The sequence below is a fragment of the Anolis carolinensis genome, chromosome 3 (assembly GCF_035594765.1).
Source record: "Anolis carolinensis isolate JA03-04 chromosome 3, rAnoCar3.1.pri, whole genome shotgun sequence".
NCBI classification, from domain to species: domain Eukaryota; kingdom Metazoa; phylum Chordata; class Lepidosauria; order Squamata; family Dactyloidae; genus Anolis; species Anolis carolinensis.
In genome coordinates this window covers 279687430-279714998 of record NC_085843.1, presented here as the reverse complement: position 1 = coordinate 279714998, position 27569 = coordinate 279687430, and the positions used below count along the sequence as shown (strand labels likewise).

General features: G+C 39.7%; 1 protein-coding gene across 3 annotated transcripts; it reads left to right on the top strand.

Annotated features, from left to right (window-relative positions):
- Positions 1 to 867: 867 nt before the first annotated feature.
- Positions 868 to 27215, top strand: LOC100564337 (cytochrome P450 2J2). 3 transcript variants are annotated; one of them, XM_062976858.1, is made up of 10 exons: positions 868 to 1912; positions 5821 to 5925; positions 12657 to 12819; positions 15811 to 15960; positions 16096 to 16256; positions 16549 to 16725; positions 18285 to 18426; positions 20100 to 20284; positions 22276 to 22417; positions 25977 to 27215. In XM_062976858.1, exons 1-10 carry the CDS (start codon positions 1880 to 1882, stop codon positions 26165 to 26167), a joined length of 1449 nt encoding a protein of 482 aa, XP_062832928.1. In that variant the 5' UTR covers positions 868 to 1879; the 3' UTR covers positions 26168 to 27215. The 3 variants fall into 3 exon arrangements, with proteins under 3 accessions (XP_062832928.1, XP_062832927.1, XP_008114453.3); XM_062976857.1 differs by having other exon boundaries at positions 5818 to 5925; XM_008116246.3 differs by lacking the exon at positions 868 to 1912 and having other exon boundaries at positions 4843 to 5925.
- Positions 27216 to 27569: the final 354 nt, after the last annotated feature.

Below are 27569 nucleotides of genomic sequence, written 5' to 3'. Positions count from 1 at the left end.
GCAGATCTGACTACACTGTGTAAGGCAGTGTGTCTCACGATGGGGTCTTGTCTGAACTTTTCTCATCCTTCTGCAGGTGTAAACAGGCATATGTGGCATCAGTATTTTCCAATGTATGTGCTGATGGGTAGGCACCTGTTCAATCTTCTTAGTACTTTTAAGTCCTGAGGAATCCTGAAAATAAAAAAATCATCTATCCAGTTCTTAATGCTACCATTTTTAAACTGTAGCCCACAATATTAGAAATATAGATCTTATCACCTCTTCTCTAGCAGGTTAGTGAAAATCACAATACAAGTGTGCAGTATACACATCTTTCATTTCAGGTAAAAAGTTCTAGTCTTTCAGGTCAAACCTCATAAACATATTATCTGAAAGCCACCAAAATCATTTTCAAACCAACAAGGTAAAACCTTTGATTTATAATAATCAATCTTTTGGTTAAAGTAATAAAGCAGTTATCTTGATTGTGTACCATTATTGTACTTAAAACAGTACTAGTAATTTTCAACATCTTTTGACAAGGTACCCTGTAAGCCAAAAATTAAAATGAGCAAATCCCTTAACACTGATGTAAGGCCATAGATCCTGGCAGCCCTTTTAATGAGTTTGAATGTCTTTCTTTCTTTATATTCCCCTGTCTCCAGGACAGTCTTTAAATGTCGAACCTCATGTTCAGTTGTTTTCTGCTTCTCTCTTTTTCTTCTTTTATTTATCATTATTTTGTCCAGTCAAAACATATATATGTTGTCGAAGGCTTTCATGGCCGAGATCACAGGGTTGTTGTATGTCTTTCGGGCTGTGTGGCCATGTTCTAGAAGTATTCTTCGCCCACATCTATGGCAGGCATCCTCAGAGGTTGTGAGGTATGGAAAAACTAAGCAAGGACTGGTTATATATATCTGTGGGAAGTCCAGGGTGAGGGAAGAACTCTTGTCAGCTGGAAGCCAGCTTAAATGTTCCAGTTAATCACCCTAATTTACATTGAATGGCTACATCCAGCCACCTTCTGCCTGGGGGCATTCTCTGTTAACTGCCCCTGGTTCCCATGTGTTGCTTCTTATTTACTGTTCTGATTTTTGAGTTTTTTAATACTGGTAGCCAGATTTTGTTCATTTTCATGGTTTCCTCCTTTCTGTTGAAGTTGTCCACATGTTTGTGAATTTCAATGGCTTCTCTGTGTAGTCTGACATGATAGTTGTTGGAGTGGTCCAGCATTTCTGTGTTCTCAAATAATATACTGTGTCCAGGTTGGTTCATCAAGTGGTCTGCTATGGCTTATTTTTCTGGTTGAATTAGTCTGCAGTGCCTTTCATGTTCTTTGACTCTTGTTTGGGCAATGCTGCGTTTGGTGGTTCCTATGTATACTTGTCCACAGTTGCATGGTATCCGGTAGACTCCTGCAGAGGAGAGAGGATCCCTCTTGTCTTTCGCTGACCGTAGCATTTGTTGGACTTTCGCTTTTTCTCCTCAGGACAATATTTGTACTATCACTATCTTTTCCTGGGCCGATGGCCAGAACATCATTATTATCTGCTCAAAATTGACCTTTCACTTCTGGGTGTAGTGCCCAGATTTTCCAAGTTCAGACTCTCTTTACCTTTTATTAAGGATTAACAAATATTTTGTAAGAATGAAGATTCATTTCTATGTCTCATCTCTAGCCATTTTTGTGTACTCTCTGTTCTGCTTTCCTTTAGCTAAATGTATTAACTGCAACAAACGGCATCAAAAATGCTTGGGTGGAAGGGCAACAGAGGCAAATTTTTGGTCTCTGAAGACCTTGGCTGGCCCACTAGTCTTTACATTGACTATTTAAATGGTGATAGAATTTACTGGAATGACCAGAAGGAAAATCTAGTGAAATTAATGAAACGCGATGGAACAGATAGGAAGACAACTCTTCACGGAGGTATGAAAATAAATGTGGATCACAGCTATCTTTTCATTGTGTGATTTTAAAATAGGAATCTGAAAAATCTTTACATTTATAGAAAAAGGCAGGTAGCTTTCTTTTAAAACAACCTCTCTCCCTGTTGTGGTTATGTGTGTGTGTGCACATACACAATTGCATTTCTGATAATCCATGCATATGTACAAAAGATATTTAAAATATGACACTCACATGTATACATATTTTGCTTATTCCTAAGCATGCATTTCCATTAATAAAATCTAGCAGCAAAGTCATAGTTAAGTCACCAGCAGAAACTAGATTGAACATTATGTTTTACATTGTAAAGGGTCAAATGTAGATGTGATAAGACAGCCATGTATATTCATGTATACACTTGTTATGTCCATGTATAAAGCAAGGGAAGTGGAGACCATTCTTATTTTTCACATGAAATACAGTGTATGGAGAAGAAAGGAAAAACAATCTCTGCCTTTCTGTGATATTCTCCTGATAATTCCTTAGTATTGGAAAGGTATTTAACCAGGACCTGTACTCATGTGTTTGCTAAAAATACAGAAATAATCAATGGCATGGATATTATGATGTATTATTCAGGAGAAGTAACAAGGATCCTCCTTTAATACCATTTATAGTTTTTATCAACAAACAGTTATAGAAAAAGGGGTGACCGTAAACAATGGTCAAAGACATAAGAATACAGCTGACAGAGCCGGCCCTAGGTAATTTTCAAGTGTAGGCGAACAGAATTTTGGCACCCCCCCCAAAAAAAAACAATCACTGAAAAATAAAAACGTTGGATAAGCGAAAATGTTTGATAATAAGAAGGGATTAAGGAAAAGCCTATTAAACATCAAATTACATTAAGATTTTACAAATTAAGCACTAAAACATCATGTTTTACAACAAATCAACAGAAAAAGCAGTCTCGACTGCGCCCCTGTATGTTTTGCGCCCGAAGCGACTGCTTAATTCGCCTCATTGTTGGACCGGCTCTGACAGCTGACCTCATCACATTGTCGCACACACATATAGAATGATAGAATCATAGAGTTGGAAGAGACCTTGTGGGCCATCCAGTCTAACCCCCTGCCAAGAAGCAGCAAAATCACATTCAAAGCACCCCGAGAGATGGCCATCCAGCCACACATTCCAATAGACTACTCAACTGCAAGTTTCTTTCTTTTACAACACAAAAATATACAAACTTGCAGAAATGCCTTTGTTCTTGCAAAAAATATTCAGCCAAATACACAGAAAATTTACAGTTTTTCACTTCACGTATTTTCACACGTGTCAACCTTTCACATATACAGTCATTCTAAACAAACATAGTCTTTTTCTCTCTAACATTTTTCTTACATACACATGCATATTAACAAAGAAATAGTATTCCAGTATACATTTAATGCTCTCTTGAAGATTTAACGCAGTTATAAATTAAGAGCTCATTCTAAGTAACTCATTCAAAAATATTGCAGAAGCCTGGCCAGATCAAAAGTCCTCTGGACTTTTGTTTGTCTTTGAAGTACTCAGGAACAATGCCTCTGAGCTATTCAATCAATTTACTTCACTTCACTTCACTTTATTTCTTAATTAGTCGCTCTCCACCAGAGTGCTCCGAGCGACTTACAATTTAAAATATCATTCCACAATATAAAAACATTCAACATAAAAACATTCAACAGTGACTATTTGGCAAATTAGATCTGATTTACTTAAATGCACAACCAAACAGCCAAGTCTTGAGTGCTTTTCCAAAAGGTCGCAACTCCGACACTCCTCTAACATATGGAGGCAATGAGTTCCACAGAATTGGAGCATAGATCGAAAAGGCTCTATGCCTTGTAACTTCCAGGTGTACCTCCCTAGGGCCCGGTACGTATAGGACATTTTCCTGGGAGGATCGAGTTGACCACTGATGGAAAAAAGGAATGAGGCGGTCCCTAAGATATAATGGTCCTTGGCCATTTTGAGCTCTAAATGTCAGGATCAGTACCTTGCAAGAGATGTTCTATTGGTAGCCATTGTCAATGCAGTTGTTTCAGAATCGGTGTAATATGGGATCTTATAGATGATCCCGCTAGTAGCCTAGCCACCGCATTTTGGACCATTCAGATCTTCTGGGTTTTTATCTTCGGAAGGCCAGCATATAAAGAGTTACAATAATCCAACCTAGTGGTGACTATTGCATGGATTACCGTTGCCAATGCTTCTGTCGAAAGGTAGGATGCCAATTTCCTTGCCTGGTGAAGATGAAAAAAGACCTACTTACTTATGGCAGTATACCTTTTAAAATAGCTCAACCATTTACATACACATGACATCCTCTCCTGGAAATGTGTCCTATCTGTGTGGGTCTTGCTGCCACCAAGATCCCACTGTATTTTGGTAGAGGAGAGCCTGCTCTATCATGTTCCTCCAGGGAAGAGTCTTCTCATTGGAGAAGCACCTGCTCGATCAAGTTTCTTCAGGACTCTTTTATCTGCAGCTAAATGTCCCCTTTCCATACCTTCCTTGTGAATCAATCTTTTCTTGTCAGTGCTGGCCTTACTTGTTCTTCCCAGTGTCCCCACGACCCCAGTCAGTAGCTAGGGCAGGGAGGACGAGAGGGGATCAGCGGCTTGCTATTTGTGGATACCCTTCCAGCTTTTCCCTGTGCGTTCTTTCTGCCCGCTTCAAGTGGATGCCAGGTAGGCCTGCAAATGGACTCTAGTTGCTTTCACACTCACCCGGCCCGATTCCCAGGTTTCGGCACTAAAATTTGTTGCGGAATTTCATTTGGACGCGGGTGAAGAAAGCAGACTGAGAGCAGAAGTTGTCTTCAAGATAGTTTACTTTTGGCCAAGAGGAGGTGACAATGTTAGCTAATGCCCAGAAAATGCAATGCCTGTAGTGGCTTTCCAATTTATAAAATTTTACACAAGCATGTGCAGAAAGGGTTGTTGTATGTATTCCGGGCTGTATGGCCATGTTCTAGAAGTATTCTCTCCTGACGTTTCGCCCACATCTATGGCAGGCATCCTCAGAGGTTGTGAGGCATGGAGAAACTAGGCAAGGAAGGTTAATATATATTGACAACACATGTGCAGAAAGCTAACTGACAATGGAATTTGCCAACTATTATAATCCTTTTGGACATGTGTGGTTGCCTTGTAACTTATATAACTCATTACTTATTATATCAGGTGAAGTGTCCATAGTTTGTTCCAAGTATGCACTATCCTCAGGTGACATGTTCATAGTGCTTCCCACGTATGCATTATCAGCAAGCCAAATCATTACTGTGGTTTGCATGACCTTATATTCTGAGCAAAGAGCAAATGTCAGGCAGAACATGTCCTGTTAACACTTTCATGAAAAAACAAGATTTTGAGTAAGGGTCATCTAGGTAAGGGATTTTCAGGGTTTTTTTTAAAAAAAAAATCAAGAGCTGCTGCCTTAACATGAAGGCACTTCCACAAAGCCAGAGTGATCATGAACTCACTGGCTAAATCTCATGGAGGAGGCAGATTGGCAAGAGGATGAACATTCAAGCAGAACCTGTTGCATGATTTGATTTCTTTATGTGATAAGCTCCTTAGCCTAATTAAACAAGGGATTTCTCACGTGCAAGGTATAGTGAATGCTGATTTAACATACATGGTACAAAACCGCCCTAAGTCCCCTTGGGGAAATAGGGCAGGATATAAATAAAAACTTTTATTGCTATGTTGTGTATATATATGTGTGTGAGGATGTTAGCAGGAAAGAGAGGAAAGAACATTGGACCATCATCTTTCAACCTTTTCCATAACTGGCTGGAAAAAACCAAAGAGAAAGACGATAAGAGAATGGAGGGGACTGGAATATTTTTGATTGTTCTGCTTGTGATTCTTCTGCTTCTCTGCTTTCTGAAACAGCAGTGGTCACGCCGACATTTTCCTCCTGGACCTCTTGCCCTTCCTGTTATTGGAGGCTTATGGAGAGTAAACTTTGGAAAGGGATATAATGCGGAGACACAAATAAAGGTACTTTTTTTTCTAAATTATTAAGTATTAACTTATGAATCTGACTCAAAATTAGTGGAAATCATTGTGCATTTTTTCTATGGTAGCTGTGGCAAAAGAATTGAGTTACTCAAATACATAGTTAAATGTTTGACATGAAAACCTATTATTAATATGTTTGGCTGTTGCAGTAATTTCACTAATTGTTGTAGTAATTTTACACACATTTCTTCCTTCAAGGCCCCAGAGCAATTTTGATGACATGAAGGGAACCAGGGTGAAAAAACTTCCTCCTTCACAGAATCAATTCCATAAATATAATAGCTTCATAGAAACTACATCTGGTAAATATAATAATATAGATGAGGTGTAGGATGCCAAATAGAATAGAAGGGGAAGCCGGATGGAAAGAAATCCCATGGAATGTAACAGTGTTGGGATTTAAAGTGTTTTGTATGTAGCGGAAAAGCACACTGGTTATGGTTAGAAAAACACTGGCAGACTGTTTTTGCATTAAATGGAAAGTATGGGGTGCATGGGGTGAAGGAATCGACCAGAATCTTTGAGACGAACTCATTTATTTTAGCACTAGTTTAGTTACCTTTTTTTCTTTTTTCTAAATATATTTTTATTGAGATTATCTCATATTTCATGTTGTGAGTATATTGCATATTTAATACAAACGTTCATACCTAAACATTGTTTATCTATTATCACATTTCTCCATCCTCTTCCTTTCCATATTGTCTACTCACATATCTAATATATCATCATTCTATTCATTCTTTTTTCCCCTTTCCTTCCCCCCTCCCCTCCCCTCCCTCCACCCCTACCCCATACCACAATTCCATTAGAAATTTAACTCCATCCATGAGCACAACTTTTCCCATTTCTGTACAATAGTTACACTGGCTTCACCTCTTTTTATCCAATCCGAATATATTGTCCATTTCTCTTTAATTTTCCTCATTTTATCTTCCTTCTTATCCTCAGAGGTTACATTTGCAATAATTTCTGATTGGACCTGGTCAAACAAATAATTATTCCAATTCACCATATTCCACTTTTGTGTCTCTCCAACCCCAAGCTATTACTGCCTTTCCTGCAAGAATCATAGCTTTGAATAGATCTTGATATTTTACATTGATCTTATTGTTCCCTAATATCCTCATCAACATTAATTCCATGTTTACTTGAAGTGATATTCCAAATAATTCCTCTATTTTCCCTGTTATTTTTTCCCAAAATGTTTTTACCCTTGGACATCCCCACCATATGTGAGCGTATCATCCCTTGCCTAATCCACAGTGCCAACATGTTGAACTTTTATCCCTGATCATATTTGCTAATTGTGCTGGGGTACGGTACCATTTCCATATGAATTTCCTTTCCATTTCTTTGTACTCCTCGATTTTAATTTTTGTGGCCTCTCTTTTTAAGTTTTCTATTATTTGTCTTGTAAGTACCCCCTCTTTCTGCCATTGGTCTTGTAATGTTCTTATGATATATTCCTCATCTTTGATCATTCCTTTGTATATTATTCCCACCAGCCCTTTCTCTGAAATCTGTGCTTTCTTAATTATGTCTTCCATCATACTCTCCTTAACTATACATTCTCCATATTTCCCTTGTTTCAGTTTATTATATAGTCCTAATATCTTAATCCAATTTTTATCTCCCATCTTATCTATTATTCTGTTTATGGGATGAGATGGCCATTCATATCATATAAATCTTTAATCCTACAGTATCCTTTGGCCTTCATTTCTCTCCACCAGCCAGAATCAAACTCCTTCTCATAAAAGCTTTCGATTGGGGTCCATTTGATGTTCCTGGTATCCATTTAAATTTCCATTTTTTCCAAATTTTTTTATGACAATTTTCTGGGGCCTCTTGTTCTTTTAAAGCTTGTTTCCAAGTTCCTTGTAAAAATTCGCAAACTTGCCTCTCTTATTAACTTCTTCCTCTATCATAAACCATGTATATCTTTTCTCTCTCGAATTTTCGAATAATGGTTTTATCTGGAATGCTTCATAGTAGAGTTCTAAATTTGGGATACCCCACCCCAATTCTTCCTGATGTTTATATTTTATTTGGTAGTCTAGATTTCTTTTCTCCTAAGATCCATTTCTTGATCGTCCTATTCCAAATATTAAATTGTCCTTGTTTAATTTCCAATTGAAGAACTTGGAATAAATATAATAATTTAGGTATCAGGAACATTTTAATTGCTTTTATTTTCCCTAAGGTGCTCAGATTTTTGTTTTTCCAATTTTTCATATTGTTAGAAATTTTCTTCCATGTCTGTTTATAATTAATCTCTACCATCTTTCCCATATTCTTATGTATAGTCACTCCCAAATATTTTATTTTCTTCTTACCCAAACCTATTTCTGTTATATTATCTATTTCTCTTTTTTCTTTTTTCTTTACCTCAAAATACATAATTTCTGATTTCTTTATATTTACTCCCAATCCTGTATTTTTTTCAAAATTCGTTAGTATAATTTTTAATTCTCTTATTCCTATTAAAGGATGAGATAAAATTATCATAATGTCATCAGCATAAATATTCAGTTTGATTTCCCCTTCATCAAATTTAAAGCCTTCTATCCTTACGCTGTTCCTTATTCTGTCTGCGAAGATCTCAATACCCATTAAAAATAGATGTGGCGATAGGGGGGCAGCCTTGCCTGACTCTTTTTTGAATGAGAAACTCATTTGACAAGCCCTCATTAACTCTAACCACAGCCTCACTTTCCCTATATAGTATTCTGATTGCATTTATAAATGGATTTCCTATTCTAAATTTAATCATTGTTTCCCATAGAAATTCATGGCTTATTGTGTCAAATGCTTTATATATATCAAATTTTTAAAAAGCTAATTTCTTTCCTTGTCTGTGTTCCATTATGTTTATTATATTTCTAATTGGATGTCCAATTTGCCTTCCTTTCACAAATCCATATTGATCCTCTTTTATCACTTTAGGTAGTACTTTTTTTCCAATCTATTTGCTATTTTTTTTGCGAATATTTTATAGTCTTGGTTTAATAAATTAATTGGTCTATATGAACCTGTATCTTTTGGGTCTCTCTGTAGTTTCAATATGACTTTTATTTCTGCTTTCCTCCAAGTATTAGGGGCTTTATCTCCCCTCATTATATTGTTGAATAATCTTTGCATTTCTGGGCCTAATATTTCTATAAATTCCTTATAAAATTCGGCTGGGAAACTGTCCAGTCCTGGGGATTTAGAATTTTTCAATTTATTAACCACTTCTTTTATTTCCTGTTCTGTGATTTCCGAATTTAACCTTTGTTTTTCCTCCTCTCCTAACCTTATATCTAAATTTTCCTCCATATGCCCTTTATTATCTTCCTTATATAATCTTTGATAAATTGAGGCAAATGCTTCTCTTATTTTAGCAGAGTTACGAATAATTTTGTTCTCCTGAGTCTTTATAGCCTTCATCTTCTGTTTTTCCTTTCTATTTTTAAAATATTTTGCCAACCTCTTCATAGAATTAATATTAGGTCTATGAATTTCATTTTTAACTAAATTTTGTCTTTTCCAAATTGTAAACAAAAATCCAATTCATCTAATTCCTTTCTCAGCATTTCAACCTGGTTCTGTGTTTGAGCCTTAAACTTAATCTATTATTGTCCTTAGAGGTTTTTTATCCTCTGAATCTTGTTTTGTCTATCTGCATACTATTTCTTTTTAATTAATATCGCTTTGAGGATGCAATGTCCTCTGATCACAGCTTTTGCTGCATCCCATATTATGCTATCTGAGGATGAACCCCTATTTTCTTGAAAATAATACCTAATTTGCTTGATCATATATTCTCTTCCTTTCTCCCTGTAATTATATTAACACCATATTTCCATATCTTATTTCTTTGTTCTATATTAATATCTAATTCCATTATTATTGGAGGATGATCTGAAAGCCAAATTCCTTGTGTGTATATATTTCTTATTTCCATCTCATTAGATTCTCTAATCAATATATAATCTATGTGTGTATATTTTTTATACCTATTGGAGTAGTATGTAGGATTAGCTTTGTGGTTGGCTATCTCAAATGCATCTTTTAGTCCCCAGTTTCCTAATTTATATAAGTTTTGTTGGCTTATATCTAAATTGAAATCTCCTGTTAGAACAGTTTCTCCCTCATAGAAATTCTGAAGTTTTTTCAGGATTTTTCTCAAAAAACATTGTTGACCTTTATTGGGGGAGTATATATTAGCTATGGTAATTTTTTTATTGTCCATTTTAAATTTCAACATTACATATCTTCCATCTGTATCTATGAGTTGATCAAATATCTCAAAATTAATATTATTATTCATAAGAATTGCTGTTCCTCTAGCTCTTTTGGTACCTCTAGCCTCAATAACTGCTATGTATTAGAGTTCAGTAATGGGCATTAATCCTGTTTATTTTTGTGCGATTCTTGCAAACAAATTATGCTAGCCCCTTCTGCTTTGGCTAATTTAATTAATCTATACTTTTTTAGATTTGACGACAAGCCATTCACATTCAAAGATATCAACTTAATAATCTTACCCATCACCTTTTGCAACAAATTTTATTATATGCTCATGTGGATTATACTTGATTATGTCTATTTGGGTCCCTCCCCCGCTAGAAAGCGACCTTGTTTTAGGGAGGAATTTACCTCTCTGTCCCTTCCCATACATTTGGCTTGCTGCGTTCCTCTTTCCCCCCTCCCCTCCTTAGCATGATATGTTCTCATTTACAGTTTCTTTGTAGCCCAACATTTGTACATCTTTTTAACATCTACCATTTACTTTTTACACCCCATCTTTTTCAACATTTTGTAGTCTTCAGTTTAAAGACACTCCCCTGATCATACAAGGCTTTTTTCTCTGAAGTGAAGTTCCTTCTCCAGGGCTAGATGAGACTTCCTCTGCATTGAGGCTGCTTTGAGTTTCTCCCTCTCACTCTCCATGCAGCGTGGTGAGTCCAAGGTTATCCAGCATTCTGTCAGCCTCCTCTGCATTCCTTGCCATAAATCTCTTTCCATCCTGATAATGGTAGCTGGGTATGCCCACGAAAATCTAATCCCATTCTCAAACAGTTTTTTAGCCAGTTTGTTCATCTCTTTTCTTTGCTGAAGTGTTGCTTCTGAAAAGTCCTGCTTAACCAAAATCTTGCTGCCCCTGAATTGCAAGTTTAGTTACCTGGTGAGGCTTGGGTTAGGTATTTGGTAAGGACAAACATTAGAAAAAATCATGGTTTGTTTTGGGGATTTTAGCAATAGTCCCATTAGAAAATGCATAAGGATGTGGACAAACCATAACTCCCATAATCCTCTGTCATTTTCCCCAAACTCCACAAGTAATTAAATTTGGTCATATGGGAATGTGTGCCATGTTTGGTTCAGATCCATCATACGTGGGGTTCACAGTGCTCTTTGGATGTGGGCGGACTGTAACAACCATCATCCTCTTTTATTGCCCAACAAGCCCAGCCAGAATTTAAATTTGGTCATGATGGGTAAATGTATGCCAAGTCTGGTCCAAATCCATTGTGGGTTAGGTTTGGAATACTCTTGATTATGGATGAACTACAACTCCCATGAGGGGCCCCTGGTGGCACAGTGTGTTAAAGCACTGAGCTGCTGAACTTACGGACCAAAAGGTCCCAGGTTCAAATCCCGGGAGCAGAATGAGTGCCCACTGTTAGCCCTAGCTCCTGCCAACCTAGCAGTTCAAAAACATGTAAATGTGAGTAGATCGATAGATACCGCTCTGGCGGGAAGGTAACGGCACTCCATGCAGTCATGCCGGCCACATGACCATGGAGGTGTCTACAGACAATCCCGGCTCTTCGGCTTAGAAATGGAGATGAGCACCAACCCCCAGAGTCGGTCATGACTGGACTTAACATCAGGGGAAACATTTACCTTTACTTTACAACTCCCATCATTTTCTGTCACTGTTCCCCAAGCCACACCAATACTTAAAGATGATCATGATGGATATGTGTGCCATGTTTGGTCCAGACAGAGAGACATGTTTCAATTTATACAGAGGCAGATGATTCCAGGGTGATGAAGAAAATAGCTTGATGAAGGTTTCGTAGTTAATTTGTCAATGGTAAGGAAATCACCCAAAGCACATCTACCACTCAATGTGACTGGCAGAAAAGCACAACTGACCAGTACAACAGATGCGATAAAAGAGGTCATTAATTGATATTTAGTGTTGATAAAAAAGAAACACTTTTCAAAAAGTCTCCCACAGAAGCATTGCAAATGAGCAGTGGCATTAAGTGACCAGCCCCAATAGTAGTAGTAGTAGTAGTAGTAATAATATTTTTATCCCACCACCACCTTTCCAAAGAGACTCGGGCAGGCTTACAAACAGCACAAAGGTGCTTAAAACAGCATAAAATAAAACACAGTATAAAATTCAGTAAGATAAAAATCCTAAGCATATAAAACAACTTAAAACTCAATTAAAACGGCACTACATTTCTGATGTAAGTGGCTTGAGGGAGAAGTTTTTATGAGACTGGAGATAATGGAAAAAGGGCAGTTCTTACCTAAAATCTAAAATGAAATAGAGAGTGGGGATGTTACTATGGACAGAAACATCAAAAGTGAGGATCTGAATATGGTTACTATTCCTATACTAGCCTGAAATCATTGCTTCATTTGATTGTAACTCCTTCTCCTTTTCCTTCTCCTCCTTCTTTTTCCATTGATTCAAATGGCAGTTGGCAGAACAATACGGAGACATTTTTACTTTGTGGGTGGGACACATACCAGCTGTAAGTTTTTCTGGATTTGAAGCTGTGAAAGAAGTATTGATTCATCATTCAGAAGACTTCTCAGACCGGGTACAGACTCCATTGCTTACAACTATATCAAGAGGAAAGGGTAAGTTGTGAAGAGCTGTACTACTAGTAGAACATCGTTCTCAAGAGAAATCAAAAAGCACTAAATGGGAAATAAAACAAAGATCAATCCATATAACAGTCACAGCCAGGCCATACCATGCCATACACTATTGGTGTTGCAAATTGAGATAAGAGAATTCCACCATGTTGAGTATGAGATCTACACTTTACTTTGTACTTACACATTTGTATGTTGACTTGTAAATCAGATGACTGGCTGTAAAACATGTTCCCTTTGGAGGCGGAGTGGGGAAACATTGGTTTCTTTTCAGTGCTGGGTATAGACATGGCTTTTCATTAAGGCTTTCAGGGCCCTATTTTTGTATCAACATATTTCATTGTGGCTTTTAACCAGCAATTACAGTATATACTTATGTATAAATACAATTCCTTGGTTAAAAAAAATGGACTCTAAAACCCTGGGTTGATGTATATGATGGTCTGTTCAACAGCTAAGGCTACAAACCTTAGCTGTTCTGGGCTGCCAGAATCACCATGGATTGTGGTGAATGCAGTGGTGCCCAGTGGGGAGAATGGGGAATCCGTCACCCCATGCCCCATATTTTCTGGCTTTCCCCCCAACTCATCCTACAGTGGGAACCGTCTGCTGCCTGGCTTCCCTTCCCTTGGTTGACTTCAGTTGAACCGCAGTGGCAGCTACCGGTTTCTCTATAGTTTTATGACGGAGCCCCACCAGAAGTTGTAATGGGATGAGACCTGGTGGGCTCCACTGTCAAACTATAGAGGAACCGGCACATGTTGCTGGATGGATGGAAGAGTCTCCCTGCAGATAACTGCACGTTCCACAGCAGAATGACAAATGTCCTCTGAGACCGGAAGTCATGACCTATTGGCTCGGCAGGCTATCACTCAAAACTGGCCTGCTGTTAACACTTGTGCTGCTGGAAAACATGTCCGGAATACACAGTTGCAAACCTCCAACAGTAAAAACACTTGATTCATCATTTCACTCTTACACATACACAATGCACATTCTGTATTATCTTATAACAGTTTTGGGGGAAATATACATTGGTGAAGATGGTAGTCCATGGCTGCCTGTGTGTGGAGTATATGCCTCCTTGGGTCAGGGGTCAGTTCCATCCTGCTTTAAGCAGGCGGTAGTAAAACCATTACTAAAAAAGACTGCGTTAGACCCATCTGTATGTAACAACTACAGACCAATTTCCAACCTCCCATTTTTGGGCAAGGTTGTGGAGCGGGTGGTTGCCACGCAGCTCCAGGAGTTTCTCAATGACACTGATTTTCTGGACCTCTTGCAGTCTGGCTTCAGGCCTGGGCACAGCACCGAGACGGCTTTGGTCGCCTTGGTGGATGACCTCCGCAGGGAGCTGGACAGGGGGAGTGTGACCCTGCTGGTTCTCTTGGACATCTCAGCGGCTTTCAATACCATCGACCATGGTATCCTTCTGGGGAGGCTCTCTGGGATGGGGCTCGGTGTTACGGTTTTGCTGTGGCTCCAGTCCTTCCTGGAGGGCCGTTCCCAGTTGGTGAAGCTGGGGGACACCTGCTCGGACCCCTGGCCTTTGACCTGTGGGGTCCCGCAAGGGTCTATCCTATCCCCCATGCTATTCAACATCTACATGAAACCGCTGGGAGAGGTCATCCGGAGTTTTGGAGGGTGTTGCCATCTCTACACAGATGACGCACAAATCCACTACTCGTTCCCATCTGACTCCAAGGAAGCCCCTCGGATGCTGAACCAGTGCCTGGCCGCTGTGGCGGACTGGATGAGGAGGAACAAACTGAGGATCAATCCTGACAAGACAGAGGCCCTCCTGGTCAGTCACGCGTCGGATCGGGGTATTGGGTGGCAACCTGTGCTGGACGGGGTTGCACTCCCCCTGAAATCACAGGTCCGCAGTTTGGGGGTCCTCCTGGATTCAGCGCTGACGCTTGAGGCGCAGGTGTCGGCGGTGGCCAGGAGGGCCTTCGCACAACTCAAACTTGTGCGCCAACTGCGACCATACCTCATGAAGTCTGACTTGACCACGGTGGTGCATGCCTTAGTTACCTCTAGACTGGACTACTGTAATGCGCTCTACGTGGGGCTTCCCTTGAAGACGGCCCGGAAACTACAATTGGTCCAGCGCTCGGCTGCCAGGTTAATTACGGGGGCGAGTTACAGGGAGAGATCCACTCCCCTGTTCAAGGAGCTCCACTGGCTGCCTTTTATTTTCCGGTCCCAATTCAAGGTGTATACCATCACATATAAAGCCCTAAACGGTTTGGAACCCACCTACCTTCGTGACCCTATCTCCTATCACAAGCCTACACGATCCCTTCGTTCATCAGGGGAAGCCTTCCTGTCCCCACTCCCGATATCCCAGCCCCGCCTTGTGGGAACAAGGGAGAGGGCCTTCTCGGCTGTGGCCCCCCGATTGTGGAATTCTCTGCCCGCTGAGATTAGGCAACCCCCCCACACTAGCAGCCTTCAAGAAAGACTTGAAAACATGACTCTTTCGCTGTGCTTTTGGAGAGTAACCATTTTATATTTCTTTTCCGTTGCTCCCTCTAATATCTATCCTCCAGAATACCTCACTCCCTTATGACCCTGTCCGCTGAGGTTTTTATTTTTATGTCTTTCTCACCCCGAGTTTTAACTTAATGTTCATGTGGTCTGCCCTTGTTTTTATTGTCTCCTTGTTTTATTTTGTAATGGATATTATTTACTGTATTGCTTATTGTATTGTGTTGTGCTGTTCTTTTATATGCTGTTTACATTGTATTGTTTTGGGCATGGCCCCATGTAAGCCGCCCTGAGTCCCCGTTGGGGAGATGGTGGCGGGGTATAAATAAAGTTATTATTATTATTATTATTATTATTATTATTATTATTATTATTATTATATGTGTCTGTGTAGTAAAGTTTGGGTATTCTAGGGTGGCAACCTAGCCATATTTGACCTGAATTTTGTAATAATTGTGTATTGTTTCCTTCCATCTTCAGGTATTGTACTTTCAAATGGACATGTCTGGAAGCAGCAGAGGCGGTTTGGCCTAGTTACGCTGCGAAAATTGGGTGTGGGGAGAAAAAGCGTGGAGAGCCAAATTGAAGAGGAATCTCAACAGCTTGTAGAGGTTTTTGCACGTGAAAAAGGTATGTGTCAGCCTTCAGAAGTTTGTGTGTAGTCTGTACTGGTCTGTACTGGTCTTTGATGGGGAATTTCTCATATTTTAGTTGATTTCTAATAAGTGGACATAAATCCAAATATTAACTGAACTTGATTTGCAGGGCAACCATTTGATCCTGCATTGCCCATCACAAATTCTATCTGCAACGTGATATGTGCCATCACTTTTGGATACCGTTTCCCTCTTGAAGATGAAACCTTCAAGAAAATAATGGATGCCGTTGCATTTACCTTGGCATTTGGACTAAGTCTTTTTCATTTGGTAAGCAGCATTTTGAAAACAGTTAGAATAATGTTTTGCATGTTAGAATTGAATTTAGTCTTGGCAGACTGGAGTAAATCCTGCAGAAGTAATTATTTTACCATTTCATTCTCATGTATGAGGATGAATGCTTTCTGAAGTTTTCTCTTAGTTGCAGGAGGAAACCAAGACTGGAATTCTCTTAAGTAATTTCATCTTTACAGATGGACTTATGTCTGTAGCAATTGGAATTGAGAAAGTTTTTCATGTCTGCTCTAGTAATGGTAGGCATTTGCTTTTGTCTTTGTTGTAGCTATATGAAATATTCCCATGGCTCATGAAGCATCTTCCAGGGCCTCACAAAGAGGCATTGAATGCCACAGAGATGCTGCTTTCATTAGCCAAGAAAGAAATACAGGAACATAAGGAGCAAAAGTCTTTTCAGGAGCCACGGGATTTCATTGATTTCTACCTGTCTGAAATAGAGAAAGTAAGCAGCTGCTCTGTATCCAATTATATCAATTCCAAGAAATGCAAAGGGACCTTGGGATCCGCTGTGGTATGATTACAGGATCTCCATGGACAACAAAATCTGTTATGTACATTATGTACAATGGTGTAGTGAGATATACACTAGAGTGGCACTGTCACTGTAGTTCCCAGGTAGGACATCGGCCACATCTGCCATGCTACCAGGGGATTCCGTTGCTACCCAAATGTTATCTGTACTATATATTTTAAAACTTTCCCCATGCATAATTATCTTATGATTTTCACCTTATCCTTACAGCTACTCTGTGATATAGGTCAGGGCTTTTTTTTACCTGAGAAATCTTCATGCCACCCCAAGTGTTTAAAGGACAGAGGGACGGGTGAAGGCGAGAGAGACATGTGCTCATTCAGGAAGAGGGGCAGGCAATACAATTTGGAGTCCCAACCCATAGTTTGAAAAACTCCAATATAGATGATGTTGTTCATCTGGAGCAGATAAAAAGGCAACCCCCCCCCCCCCCCGTCGCCGCCGCGTTGCATGCACATACACAGACTATGCCAATGAGCAGAAATTAAAAGCAGGTATAAAAGGGCTGCCTTTCAGCTGCACACACCCCTGAAATGGATGTCACAAAGGAGCAACCCCATGGTGAGGGAAAGCCCCAATCTTTAAGCATTCTCATTAAATCCCAGACCAAAGAGATAGCAGAGCTGTATAGTATAGACATATCTCCTGGATGAGCACCTCAGTCCTGCCAACAAATTCTTGGCTGGGAGTTCTGCAGTTGAAACAGCACCCAAATTTACACACTTACGAAACCTGTTTCACCAGTAGAATATAGTGCTACAGAAATACCCTGTTTCCCTGAAAATAAGACATCCCCAAAAAATAAGACCTAGTAGAAGTTTTGCTGAACTGCTAAATATAAGGTCTCCCCCGAAAATAAGACCTAGCAAAGTTTTTGTTTGGAAGCATGCCCAGCGCCTGACAAACAGAATACCAGAGCATGCAGGATTGGTAAATGTACATACCAGTTGTACATGGAAATAATGGTAGTAACAAGAAATTCTTGATAGGATTCACAGTTTGTCTGGTTATGTTGGTTTGTGATGACAACTACTGTACAGTATATAATAAATGTGAATTCTTCTTCATAGAAAAATAAGACATCCCCTGAAAATAAGACCTAGCACATCTTTGGGAGCAAAAATTAATATAAGACACTGTCTTATTTTTGGGGAAACACGGTAGGACCCAAATACTTTAAAGGCACCAGATCGCATCTGATCTTGGAAGCTAAGCAGAGTCCATTCTGGTTACCACTTGGATGGAGACCGTCAATGACTACCAGGTACTGTAGTCCATATTTCGGAGGAAGAAATTGGCAAAACCACCTCTGAGTGTTCCTTGCTTTAAGAAACCATTTAAAATACATGGGGCTACCATAAACCAATAGGCAAAGTGAAGGCACATGGCCACACATAGAAAGAAAGCCTTGAAGAAAGCCTTTGTAATCGATCCTAAATCATACTTCATTTTCATATTGTCACCATCAGAGGAAGAATGATCCTACCTTTACATATAATGATGAGAATCTGGCTCAGGATATTCATGACTTTTTTATTGCTGGAACGGAAACTACTGCGACTTCTCTGAAATGGGCAATCCTCCTTTTGGCAAATCATCCAGATATTCAAGGTAAGAGAGATCTCTGTGCAGCAAGAACAACACCCTGCTTTGTCAGCAGTAATTTTTTAACAATGTGCTAAATTTAAGAAGAAAGAAAAACATATCCAGCATCTATTCTCCCTGTGAAGCAGGTAGACATTTACTGGGGACTTTCTCTCTGCCCTATCACCCGTTGAGTATTTAGGCATATGGTTAACTAACAAAAATATTAATTTATACCAGAATTTGAAAGATAGAGTGGGGCTGGCTTTATCGGATCTTAGATATTATTATGAATGGGCAGGCTTTAGTTAGCTAAAAGAATGGATAAAATTAGAGAACCACCATCTTCTTAACTTAAAGGGTCACAGTCTAAGATTTGATGGCACGCCTATCTCTGGTACAAAAAAGCTAAACAAAGATTTCAAAATAATCTGCTTACAATATGGAAGAGTTATAAATCCCTTTATAGTTATACCCATTAGAAGTGGTCCTAAGGCCAATGTCCAAAGATGAAATAAGATCTTATAAAGAATATCTATTTAAAGAAAAAGATCATTGGAACCTAAAAGGAAGAGAAGAGCTAGGCATCAACAATTGGTTTCAGTTTCATCCACTACATGATAGATTTCTAAAAGATGTTACAGTAGGATTTGAGAAAAGGAAATCTAAGTTGAAGTGTATTTTTGGCATGGAAACTAAGGGCTTAATCTCCAGATTATATAAATACATTCTAGAATATAATTTAGACCATAGAATAAAACCTGTCATGATCTCTTGGGCCAGATATTTGGGGAAAAACATAGAATTAGGGAAATGGGAGTACCTCTTTAAAAAAAAGGAATTAAATTATCAGTAGCAGGATCCATGAGAGAGAGCAAAATGTTCTATAAAAGCTATATAACCCCAGCGTTATTAGCTAAAATTGGCAAACGTCACAGAGGGGATTGCTGGAGATGTAAAAAAATAAAAGGGCACTCTTTCCAATGGTGGCCATGTCCGATTATATCACAATTTTGGAAAGGCACAATTAAGGAAGCAAATAACATGTTCACCACCATTGTTAAGAAAATCCCAGAGATATGCCTTCTATTAACCGGGAAGATAAAGGAATATGTCAATACAGCTTTTTTTTGCAGCAAGAATACTTATAGCAAGATCATGGAAGGGAGAAAGAGAACTACTCAAGAGACATTGGAGAGAGAAATTAATAGACTGCATACAAATGGCCTTTTCATATCTTGGAAAGAAGGCAAAAGTTGACTAAGGATGCTGCAAGGGGAACTATTTAAGGAACTTATAGGGTATAAATATCATACTGTTTTTAAGTTTTTAACATATTAATTGGTAAAAAAACAAAAGGTTGAATAGAATCAGTTACTGTTTTTATTTTTTCTATCCCATCTTTCCCCCATTTTGGGACTCAAAGTGACTTACCGGAAATTGCAAAACAATTGTTAAAATAGGATAAGACTATTGGACTGGGGGAAACCAGACTCAGATTCCCATAGAACCATGAAAGTGACATTAACTCTTTGGAGGGAAAGAGTTGTGTTTAATCTTGTGATAACTACTAATTGTGATATGGGGGTTGTTGTTTTTATTAAATTATAATGGATAGACCTCTATGAAATATTCATTGGACATTATTAAAATCCTTCAATAATTATTCTGAAATAAACAATTTCCCTCCTTATCCACAGATAAAGCCTATAAGGAAATAGAAGATGTTTTGTGCTCCTCTTCCTTCATCTATCAAGATCTAAAGAAGCTCCCTTATACAAATGCTGTGCTTCATGAGATTCAGCGTTTAAAATATCCCCTCTTATTTGGGATCCCAAGACAAACAGCCAAAGATGTGAAGATAAGAGGTTTTCTCATCCCTAAGGTAGAGAATGTAGATATGCACTTCTATATCCCAAGAACAAGGCTGGGATATAGAAGATTTTGGGAGATGTACTCACATAGGACAGAGATAGCATGTGAAGAAAGAGGGAAAGGTGCACGTGTGGGAGTCATAGTTCACTCGCAACCAATGCACATGGTGGAGCCCACCAAGGATGGCTGCGTCCTTCAGTTGAAAGAGATGCCTCTGCTCAGGGGCACATGCGCAGGAGAAATCACCAGGTGGGAGTCCTTTTCCCTTTGGTGCTGCAACGACTGCCACCAATTTGGGGCGATGCAACCACCAAAGACGCAGGGAGATGTTTACTTTTACTTCAAAGGGTAGCGTAACTTGGCTTAGAATATATGTAACAGGCTTGGATGTTGAAAAACAGTAACAAGTTTATTCAGGTACATAAGCTTAGCAGTTTCAATGTTGCTTCTCACTTAGAGGTACACTTCTTCAACAGTTACAATGATAACATGTGATGATACAACTCTCAAAAGGATTATTTCTTCCCTTGAGCAGTTTAAACTTTTTTTCTTCTAACTGACATTCTTAATTCAACTGATCACTACAGGTCTAACTGGGATTTCTTCCCTTTATCACTCAGACTCCACTACTAACTCAAATAAGTCACTTGACCTATTTAAAACGACTCAGACTAGAGATCTGAACTTCCCTGGTTCTCACTACCTTAGAACCAGTCTTTCCCTGTGATTCCTTGATCACAGACTGAACTCTTTTTCAAAATCTCTTTTACCAAACAGCAGTTGGCTCCGCCTACGTTTCTATGGCAACCTGGCTCAGAATGCTGAGCTGGCTACTATCCCCCACACACTGATAACGCTAATACTTACCCATTCCAAACATATACCTATAAATAAATATAACAACTGTACACCAAAATTTACACTTCACCACAGGTGCCTCCTCCACCTGCGGTGTGTGTTTGCTCAGGAGGCCAAATCAGATGCCTTCACAGAGGGGGAGAGAGTTAGGGTTAGGGTTAGGGAGCCATGAATCAACCCGGCTTCCTCCTCCTCCCTCTCCCTCCTTCCCTTCCCGGAACATGGCTGAAGCAGGGCCCGGCTTGCTGGAGCAGCTCAAGGCCTCCGTCGCCTGCTCATGACCCTCCCTGTGGGACTGTGGCTCTTCGCCATCCTGCTCCTGGTCTAAGCCCTGAGAGTGCCCTTGAGCTGCAGGTAAACGGAAGGCAGGAAAGGAAGGAAGGCAAGGAGGGAGAGGGAGCGCTTTCTCCTTCATGGAGTCTCTTCACCAAACTTTTGGGCACCAAGCAGAGGCAGAAGGAGGGCACCTCTGAGGGAAGGAGAGTGAGAGAGAAAGCTCCCTCGTGGGGATAATGGGGAAAAAATGCCTCCCAAAGTTTGATTTGATATGCTCCATAGCCGGCCCTAGGTATTTTTCAAGTGTAGGCAAACAGAATTTTGGCGCCCCCCCCCCAAACCAATCACTGAAAAATAAAAGCGTTGGATAAGTGAAAATGTTGGATAATAAGGAGGGATTAAGAAAAAGCCTATTAAACATCAAATTACATTAAGATTTTAAAAATTAAGCACCAAAACACCATGTTTTACAAGAAATCAACAGAAAAAGCAGTCTTGGCTGCGCCCCGTATGTTTGGTGCCCAAAGCGACCGCTTAATTCGCCTCATTGTTGGACCGGCTCTGATATGCTCTCCAAGGCTGGAAAGTCATTTTGCTTTAGGAGCAATTCTCTTCTATCACAGCCTCTCCACCACCACCCCTTCTCCCTTTTCACCATCTTTATTTTGAAGTTTGGTTTTAAAAACGAGTAATAGGGATGAGGAAACACGGCCAATTCTTCTACTTCCTCACAGAAGTTTTTTTTAAAAGAAAATAAACCTTAGTTGGGTTAAGATAAGTGATCAGACAGCCCATTCCTACAAAATCCTCATTTCTAAGAGAGGTGTGTATGTGCTTGTTTGTCTGACATTTGTTTCTGACTTTCAGGGGACAATCGTTATACCAAATATACGCACTGTTCTTCTTGATCCTGAGCACTGGGAGTCTCCTAATGAGTTCAATCCAAAACATTTTTTGGACCAGGATGGACATTTTGTTGCTAGAGAAGAGTATCTGGCATTTGGTGCAGGTAAAAGTGGTTCAAAGTGGCTTCTGATTTATCGGTGTGTCTTCTGGGGAGTTTCCATGACAAGATGATAATAATAATAGTAGTAATAATAATAATAATAATAATAATAATAAGAAGAAGAAGAAGAAGAATAGAAAGAATTTTATTTTTATATCCCGCCACCATCTTCCCGAAGGGACTCAGTGCACTTTACAAGTGGGACCAAGCCCAGTACAACAAGATTGAAAAACAAAAACCACATTTAAAACATAATGCACAGATAACAATCTGATTAAATACTGTATATACTCAAATATAAGCCAACCCGGATATAAGCCGAGGCACCTAATTTTACCACAAAAACTGGGAAAACTTATTGACTCGAGTATAAGACAAGGCTGGGAAATGCAGCAGCTAGGGGTCAATTTCAAAAATAAATATAGATATTAATAAATTTGCATTATTTGAGGCATCAGTAGGTTAAATGTTTTTGAATATTTATATAAAACTGTAATTTAAGATAATAATAAGACTTTAATAAGATAAGCCTGTCCAACTCTGAATACCTATATACTCAAATATAAGCTGACCTGAATCGAAACCGTCCAGGACCCTCACTCGAGTATAAGCTGAGGGGAGCTTTTTCAGCCCTAAAAAAAAGGCTGAAAAACTAGGCTTATACTCGAGTATATACAGTAGTTAAAAACCTCAGAATATAAAAACAAGCACTAAAATGAATAAAAACCAACATGAAATAACCAGGACCAGGAATAAGGTGGGAAAGATCACAAATTGTAGAAGGCTGGGCATGGGCTTGTGCAAAAAGTGCTGAGGCTGCCATAAAGTAATGAGCTTGCTGTAATGGCAGTTTGGGACGAGTGTTCATTGATAGGGGCCTAATCATTATCAAACACAAATTGAAACATCTATGTTTTGAGGTCCCTGAGGAACGTAGACAGAGTGGGCGCTAGCCTAATCTCCCTGGGGAAGGAGTTCCAGATCTGGTGGTGCCACCACTGAGAAGGCCCTCTCCCTTGTCCCCATCAGCCGTGACTGTGACGGTGGCAGGAGCATGTGAAAGGCCTCTCCAGCAGATTTTAGAGTCCGTGCTCGTTCATAGGGGAAAATGCGATTGCGAAGGTAGGCAGGACTCAAACTATTTAGGGCTTTGTAGGTAATAACCTGCAATTTGAATTGGGACCGGAAGCTTCTCAGCAACCAGTGGAGCTGTTTTAATAAGGGCGTGGTCCATTCCCTATAATTAGCTCCAGTTAGCAACCTGATTACCGACCTTTGCACCAGTTGTAGTTTCCAGGCCATCTTCAAAGGCAGCCCCACATAGAGTGCGTTGCAGTAATCCAGTTCGGATGAAACTGAGGCATGGACCATAGTGGCCAAGTCAGGCTTCTCAAGGTACAGTCGCAGCTGGCGCACAAGTTTTAACTATTCAAAGGTCCTCCCGGCCACTGGTGACGCCTGAGCATCAAACCCCTGAGGGCTGGGCTGTGGCGCAGCTGGCTAGTAACCAGCTGCAATAAATCACTACTGACTGAAAGGTCATGAGTTCAAAGCCCGGGTCGGGTTAAGCCCCCGACCATTAAATAGCCTGGCTTTCTGTTGACCTATGCAGCCCCGAAAGACAGTTGCATCTATCAAGTAGGGAAATTTAGGTACGCTTTATGCGGGAGGCTAATTTAACTAATTTACAACATCATAAAACTGCCAGCAAAACACGTGGAAAAGAATGAGGAAGTACAGCCACTAGTGGACAGTGAAGCAACAGCTCCCCCTGTGGCTGGAATCTTGAAGCTGGGAAAAAATGTTAAATGCCTCTGTGTCTGTCTATATATGTTGTTTTTCTGTTGGCATTGAATGTTTGCCATATATGTGTTCATTGTAATCCGCCCTGAGTTCCCTTCGGGGTGAGAAGGGCGGAATATAAATACTGTAAATAAATAAATAAATAAATAAAAACATCAGCGCTGAGCCTCAGATTGCGGATCTGTGTCCTCAGGGGGAGTGTTAGCCCTCATCCAGTTCATCACAGCAGCCAGGCACTGATCCAGGATCCAGAGGGAATTTGGTGGAAAAGAGTAGTAGAGTTGAGTATAATATGTGTAGAGATGATAGTGAACTCCAAAACTCCGGAAGACCTCGCACAGTGTTTTCATGTAGAGGTTGAAGAGCATGGGAGATAGAATGGGATCTTGAGGGTCCCCACAGGTCAATTGCTAGGGGTCCGAGCAGGTGTAGCCCAGTTTCACCAACTGAGCAACTTTATCCGCAAAATGATGCGCAAATTTTACTCATTGAGTTGTCAGATTGTTAGGGGACTCCTCCCCCTCAGGAAGATGGAGTTCTCTGGCCACCTGAAACAACTCTATAGGTCTATTTGTTGCGGACGCAATGCGGGCAGTCAAGAGAGCCTTCCTGGCTGCCCCCATTGCCGCGGAGTAAGCCTTAAGTGAGGCTCTAGCCCATGCTTGGTCAGATGCATCCGAGTCTTCTGCCATTCTAGCCCCCGTCTCATCTGCTTCATCATCGTCAGCTCCTTAGTGAACCAAGGAGCTGAGTGGAGTTTGCAGAACGGGAGGGGACATTCAGGGGCAACTGTGTCTAGCATGCTGGCTGCCTCTGAGTTGTAGACGTCGACCAGGTCATCGACAGGACCATTTGCCTCCATGACAAGATGTCTCCCCAAGAGACATCAGGAATCCATCCAGGTGCATAAGTCTCCTGGGGCAGACCATCTTCATGGGTCCCCCACCCTAGTTAGAGGCTACGGTTAGTCTCTGTCCTTTGTGAATCAGCAGTTACTGCTCTGGAGCACGTATTCACCAAGGCAGCAAAACATTCATTGCAATTATGGCACAATTGAGAACCATAAACTGTTACACAATGGTATAGTTATAGGAGATCAGAGATTTTCTTCTAATAAGTCTGATGAAATCCGTGGGAGGGAAAAATGGAGAGAAAGACAAGGGTGATTGATGTTGGTGTGGGTGAAAAGGATATTCTACCATCTCAATTTGATTTGTTTTTCTCTAGTAGTTCATAGCATTATGAAAATGCTTTTAGGAAAAAAATTGACTAGTGATGTGGTTGTAGCTGTCCTTTGCTTCCACATCAGTTGCCCTTCCCACCTTTGTTCCTCACTATTTTCTTTCTGGTATATATGCGGTACTACTTTCTTCATAATTAAAACTGTTTATTTGATTTTTTTTAAAAAATACACCTTTATCTTATGCATGCCAGGGAGAAAACAAATCAAAGAGAAAGAAGGGGTTGTAAGGTATACACTCCTGGAAGATGCCCTTTCAGCCTTTGCTTACAATTGCCCAATAATTGAGAGATTACCATCTTTCAACACAATCTATTCCATTTAGTCTACACTTTCAAACAACAAATTCTTTCCAATGCTTAGGCAGAATGGCTTCTTTTGTAGTTTGAATCTGATGGGTTACTATAAGTGGATGGAGTGGACCATGGCTTTCCATCTCTAGTCCAGTTTTCAGATCCATCCCTCTTTAGTTTACTGTATGGGATAGATATACACTTTTTGCCTTTGTTTCCCTTGCAGGGGCTCGGGTGTGTTTGGGGGAACAGCTGGCAAGGATGGAGTTCTTCATCTTCTTGGTCAACCTGCTGAGGGCCTTCCGTTTCCAGTTGCCTCCAGGAGTAAAAAATCTCAATGAAAAACTTGCACCAGGACTAACGACACCACCCTATCCTTATAAAGTGTGTGCTGTTCCTCGCTGTAGTTTATCATAAAACATAAAAAATGGAGTACAGCAAAGGAGCAAGTTAAAGAATTTATGAGAAAATGGGTGTAAAATATAGGGAGACCAATAAAGATGGAAGAATGGGAGAAGATTTGGAATCAGAAACTACAACATACTTACTCATACAACCTAAAGGAGAATTGATAGAAAATGATTTCCCAGTGGTAAATCACTCAACAAGAATAGCTAAATATTACAAACATATGAATAATAAATGTTGGAAATGTGATACACATGAGGGGTAATTTTACCACATGTGGTGGTCCTATGGGACGGCAAAATCCTATGGGAAAGAAATACAGGAAACAATTCAGAAAATTCTCAATACAAATGTACAATGTAATCCAGAATACTTTCTATTGGGAATGACAGAGATAAACAGAGATGCAAACAAAAACAAACTGTTCAGTTACATGATGACAGCAGCCAGAACAGTATCTGTCAGAATTTGGAGATTGGAGATTCTTTTATCTTCTTTTTGGAAAATGTTTATTTTAGATAAAATTATTCAAAAACATACAAAAATAATTGCAATGGCATGTACTTTATTGTTGTAATGTTAAACCAACTCCACACTTAGAGTGCCAGAATTTGGAAACTGAAAGAAAAGACCCTATTAGACCAATGGCTAATAAAAGTTATGGAGATTATGAATATGGACAAATTGACCCGATTAGTAGCAAAATTTCAAGGTAATTACAAGAAAGGATCTGACTGGACCTTATTCAAAGATTATATGTCAAAAAATAAAGGGAACATGATAATATAATCTTAAAATAAATTATTAGATGAAACTTAGATGAAATAAAGAGGAGGAACATACTTCATGACATGAATTTTAAGAAAACTAATAAACCATGATGAAGTTGGATGGAAGTACACAATTCCCTGCTTTTTCCTCTTCCCTTCAACAGCCCCCCTTCCCAATCCCATACCCAATCCCCTCCTTCTCTATATTCATCCCCTCTATCTTTTATCTTCTTTTAGAAAAATGTTTATTTTAAATAAAAAATATTTTAAAAGGAATACAAAAATAATTACAATTGCATGTACTTTATTGCTGTAATTTTAAACCAATTCCACACTTCATTTTATTTTTAGTGTTTTGTAGGTTGGTCTACCAGATCTGCTTTCATATCCTCACTTTGCCATGGAAACCCCTAGGCGATCTTGGGAAACCATACTCTCTCAGAGGAAGGTCATGGCAAACAGTGTTGAAGAAATGTTACTGAGAAAACCCTGTGATAGGTTCACCTACTTCTGAAAGGCACGCTACAACAACACATACATTTAAAGAAGTGGGAGAGCCCTTTGAAACATTCCATGTTTCTCAGCTGTAGTAGGAGCCATATCCAAACCACAACATGTATCTGCTGATAATGTTTTCATAA

Coding starts and splice junctions, on each gene's coding strand:
- LOC100564337 (XM_008116246.3), top strand. CDS start 5,626: ATGTTGTGTATATATATGTGTGTGAGGATGTTAGCAGGAAAGAGAGGA. Junction 5,926..12,656: donor ATGCGGAGACACAAATAAAG/GTACTTTTTTTT, acceptor TTCAAATGGCAG/TTGGCAGAACAATACGGAGA. Junction 22,418..25,976: donor GTATCTGGCATTTGGTGCAG/GTAAAAGTGGTT, acceptor TTTCCCTTGCAG/GGGCTCGGGTGTGTTTGGGG.